The sequence below is a fragment of the Solanum lycopersicum genome, chromosome 7 (assembly GCF_036512215.1).
Source record: "Solanum lycopersicum chromosome 7, SLM_r2.1".
NCBI lineage: Eukaryota > Viridiplantae > Streptophyta > Magnoliopsida > Solanales > Solanaceae > Solanum > Solanum lycopersicum.
Window position 1 is genome coordinate 25,957,553 of NC_090806.1, and position 5,000 is coordinate 25,962,552.

Sequence of the window (5,000 nt, forward strand, 5' to 3'; positions counted from 1 at the left end):
GGGAAAACATTTCTGCAGGAAGTAGTCTTAGAATGGAGGCCTCAATATTGTGATAGGTGCCAAAAGATAGGGCATCTATGTCAAGTGGAACCATAATCAAAAGAAGAGATGCCAAAGAGAAGAAGGCCATGGAAAAAAGTAACTCAAACATGGCAGTATAAAGGTCCAATATCACAAAAGACTGAGCAAGAGAAGATAGATGAGCAAAGACAAGAGAACAATCTTAGTCCACAGAAAAATAAGCAGGAGGAAAAACAGGAGATAGGAATCTAGATCAACAAACACCAAGGAATAATGATGAGCAGTCTTATGTAGATAGACAACTAGAATTGAGTATGGCTAACCTCCCTATATTGAAAGCTATACCAACAAGGAATGGATTTGAGAGTCTTATGCATAACAAAATGGCTTCACTATCTATTGATAGAGGTGGAGCATCAAAGACTTGTTGATGAAGTGGTTTTTCTGGAATGTGAGGGGTATGAATAAAAGGTATAAGCAGAAGGAGATTAAGGTGCTTTTACAAAAGAATAAAGTCACTTTGGCAGGGTTAATTGAAACAAGAGTTAAAAAAATGTGAAATCAATTCTTAAAGGGATAGCACCAGGGTGGAAGATGTTACATAATTATACTGATAGTCCTAATGGAAGAATTTGGTTGGTATGAGATGATAACTGGTATGAGATCAAGATGATTAATAGCTCAGCTCAACTTCTGCATTGTCAGGTTAGTGAAAGAAGTCAAGATTATCAGTTTATATTGACTGTGGTGTATGTCTTTAATACAGTTGGACAGAGGAAAAGTTTGTGTGGCAAGAAATGAATACAATATCAAAAGGTATTTCTCAACCTTGGCTCATAGTAGGAGATTTTAATGCTTTTCTTTCTACTAATGATAAGTTAGATGGAGTTCCTATAACTAATAATGAGATAAACGATTTTGTTGAATGTGTGAGAGATATGGTGGTTACTGAATTGCAGTGGAAATGTAACTACTATACTTGGACTGACAAGCAGTGTGGGAGGGATAGAATATCAAGTAGAATTGATAGAGCATTTGGAAATGATGAATGGATGAATAAATGGGGACATGTTAATGTAGAATATGGGAATCCATGCATATCTGATCATAGCTCTATGATGGTTTTACAGCAAAAAACTCAGCAGCATGGGAAAGTTATTTTTAAATTTTTTAATGTATGGACTGATCATGAGGGCTTTATGGAAATGGTGGAAGCTATATGGAAAAAAGACTATGGAAATAGTATAATGAAGCAGGTTTGGTGTAAGTTGATGGATCTTCAGCATGTACTAAAATCGTTAAATAGAAAGGAATTTAAATACATTGGGAAACAGATTGAGATGGCTAGAGTGGAGATTGCAAAAGTTCAAGATCAACTAAATGAGCAAGCTACTGATGAGCTAATTGTGCAGGAAAAAGAGTTACTGATTAAACTTTAAAAATGGTCAATGATAGAAGAAAGTGCTTTGAGGCAGAAGGCAAGGATAAAATGGATCCAATTAGGGGATGCAAATAATAAGTTTTTCAGCTCAGTTATAAAGGAGAGAACTCAAAAGAAACAAATAAGAAATATTATGTCTTTGAAGGGTAAGATGCTATGTGATCCACATGAAATTCAGGATGAGTTTGTGTTGTTCTATACGAGTCTTATGGGAACTTCAGCAGGCTAGCTACCAGCCATTAATGCTCAAGTGATGAAAAGAGGCCCTACTTTGATAAAGCAGCAGAGGTTACAATTGTGTGCTGCAGTAACAGAACAAGAGATTTATGATGGTTTAAAGTCCATAGGGAATGATAAGGCACCAGGTATAGATGGTTATAATGCTTTCTTTTTTAAACATACTTGGCAGAACATTAAAGGGGATATCATTGAGGCTGTTCAGAGCTTTTTCACAATAGGCAAGCTATATAAAGCATTCAAATGTACTCTAGTGTCTCTTATACCAATAGTTCAAAATCCTAAAACTGTGAAAGAATACAGGCTTGTTGTACTGTGGTATATAAGATCATCTCCAAAGTGATAACTAATAGATTACATGGTGTGATTCAAAGTACCATTTGTGATAGCCAGGCAGGGTTTATTCCAGAAAGGAAGATTTCTGATAATATAGTGCTTGCTCAAGAGCTGGTTAAAGCTTATACTAGGAAGCACATTTCTCCTAGAAACATGTTGAAGATTGATTTACAGAAAGCTTATGATTCCGTGGAATGGGCATTCTTGGAGCAAGTAATGTTTGGTCTAGGATTTCCTGAGATATTTGTGCAATGGATAATGAAATGTGTCAAGACAGTGAACTACTCCATTGTGGTTAATGGACAGATTTCTCAATGTTTTGAAGCAGCTAAAGGATTGAGACAAGGAGATCCAATGTCTCCTTTCCTGTTTGCTATAGCTATGGAGTACCTTATTAAGATTCTTAAGGGTCTTAAGAATGATAAAAAAAATTCAAGTATCATCCTAAGTGCTCTAAACTTGATATAACTCACTTGTGTTTTGCGGATGATCTTTTACGGTTTGCTAGAGGAGATCTTGAGTCTGTTAATGCTATCCAACTGTGTTTCTCTCAATTTTCCCAAGCTTCAGGGTTACAAGCTAATCTCAATAAAAGCTCAATATATTGTGAAGGTGTTCAAATGGAAGTGAGGCAGCAGATTGTTTAGCAGCTAGGATACAACATGGAGGAACTTCCTTTCATATATTTGGGAGTGCCATTATCAACGAAGAAAATGTAAGTTCTGCAATGGTATCCTCTCATTGATAAAATAATGGCAAGAATAAACTCATGGACAGCCAGGAAACTATCTTATTCAGGTAGAACTCAACTTGTACAGACAGTGTTATTTGGTGTCCACTCTTATTGGGCACAATTGTTCATCTTTCCAGCTAAGATAATCAAGTTAATTGAGAGTTTGTGTAGTAGTTATCTATGGTCATGTAACAACCTGTTTAGTCGTTTTGAGCAGCAGACTTCAATTCTCGAAAAACTGGATGAAGCGACAGACCCCACGATGGACCGTCATGGGCACGACGGACCGTCGAAGGGTCTCGTTTCAAAACACTTAGAAAATCTGAAATTGGGTACTGAAAATTGACTCTCTGAACTTTGTGACGGAATTGCAGGACGGACCGTCATAGGCGTGACGGACCGTCACAGGCGTGACGGACCGTCATAGAGTCTTCAGTGGAAATTCCGGTCTCTGAACCTTGCGACGACCTGCAGGACGGACCGTCACAGGCACGACGGGCCATCACATGTTGCGTAATCCCAGTTGAAGTCGGAATTCTGGTTATGTTTTAAAGGGATGTTTTTGACTATTCTTGCTCTAATTATAAAGTTAGTGGGTTAATGTTAATAAGTCTAATTACTTTGGGGGTTAAAAGAAGTAACCTTATGTTAATTAGTGGGTCATTATTGCCATCTTTTATTCTTAACTATATACTAATTAGGGTAAAGGAAAGAGGGTTTGGAATAAGAAAAAGAAAAGAACAGAAAGAGAGAGAAGGGAATCGATAGAGAGAGAGACGATCGAGAAGGGGGGAAAACACAAAGCTTTGGGAAAGTTTGCTTGCTTGATCACGAATCTTCGGTGGAGGTAGGTTATGGTTTTCATGCTTTCATAGTAAACTCTTAATAGCGAATGATATGTATTGATAGTATTGTAAACCCTGCTACGTGCTTAATTGTATGCATGCATGAACGTGATTATATAATTGTGATTATATTAAGCATGATGAAGTTATTGAATCCCAAATCTTGATAAAAACCTAATCTCTTTTTAATGATGATGCCTTGGTAAGGGAGAAGGCTTGATAAACTAAAGTAATGAGATTGATGATACCTTGGTAAGGGAGAAGGCTTGATGAGTTGATAGAATGAGATTAGGGGATCGGGTGTCACGAACCGACACGTAGAATTAGGGGATCGGGTGTCACGAACCGACACATAGAATTAGGGGATCGGGTGTCACGAACCGACACGTAGATTTAGGGGATCGGGTGTCACAAACCGACACGTAGATTTAGGGGATCGGGTGTCACGAACTGACACGTAGAATTAGGGGATCGGGTGTCATGAACCGACACGTAGATTTAGGGGATTGGGTGTTACGAATCGACACGTATATTTAGGGGATCGGGTGTCATGAACCAACACGTAGAATTAGGGGATCGGGTGTCACGAACCGACACGTAGATTTAGGGGATCGGAGTGTCACGTACCGACACAAGTGGATTAATGGATATGAGGGAGCGGAGTGTCACGTACCGACACAAGAGAAATAAAGATAATGAATCTTGAAAGATGTTAATATACTCAATCTAAAGAACATAATTCCCAAATGAGTATGGTATTGAGGCTTGAGTCCTCATGTGTGAACTTGACGGTAATTGTTAATTATATAGTACTTGCTGTTGCTACATGTTAAGTATCATAGTTGATTTTATGATATTACTTGGTATATATTGTTTTCTATTTTGAGTTGGCCGATGATATCTACTCAGTACCCGTGTTTTGTACTGACCCCCTACTTTTATGTTTTCCTTCTATTTTATTTGTGGAGTGCAGCAAACGTGCTGTCGTCTTCGACTCAACAGTAATTCAAGCCAGTCTTACTACATCGGAAATTCAGGGTGAGCTAATGCTTCTAGCTTGGACTGGATCTTCTTCTTCAAGTCTTGATGCCTTGAACTTCCGGCATGGACTAGCTTCTTATGTATTTTTAGCTTTTAGAATACTCTTAGTTTAGTCATTTGATCGTAGATGTTCTTGTGGTGATGACTTCCAGATTTTGGGGAATGATAAGTTTTGAGTTATAGAAGTTGATTATTGGTTTTTATTAATGAGTTTAAGTCTTCCGCATTACTTTATGTTGATATTATATTGAAATGTTAAGGTTTAGATTGGTTGGTTCGCTCACATAGGAGGGTAAGTGTGGGTGCCAGTTGCGGCCCGGATTTGGGTCGTGACAAACTTGGTATT

General features: G+C 38.0%; 1 protein-coding gene across 1 annotated transcript in view; it reads left to right on the plus strand.

The window, feature by feature from the left end:
* Positions 1-1,715: 1,715 nt before the first annotated feature.
* Positions 1,716-5,000, plus strand: part of LOC138337372 (uncharacterized) — a 5,105-nt gene continuing 1,820 nt past the window's right edge. The window contains exons 1-2 of the mRNA XM_069287282.1: positions 1,716-2,017; positions 2,089-2,421. Of these exons, the coding sequence (XP_069143383.1) occupies positions 1,716-2,017; positions 2,089-2,421 (635 nt within the window). The remainder of the gene's footprint in view (positions 2,018-2,088; positions 2,422-5,000) is intronic.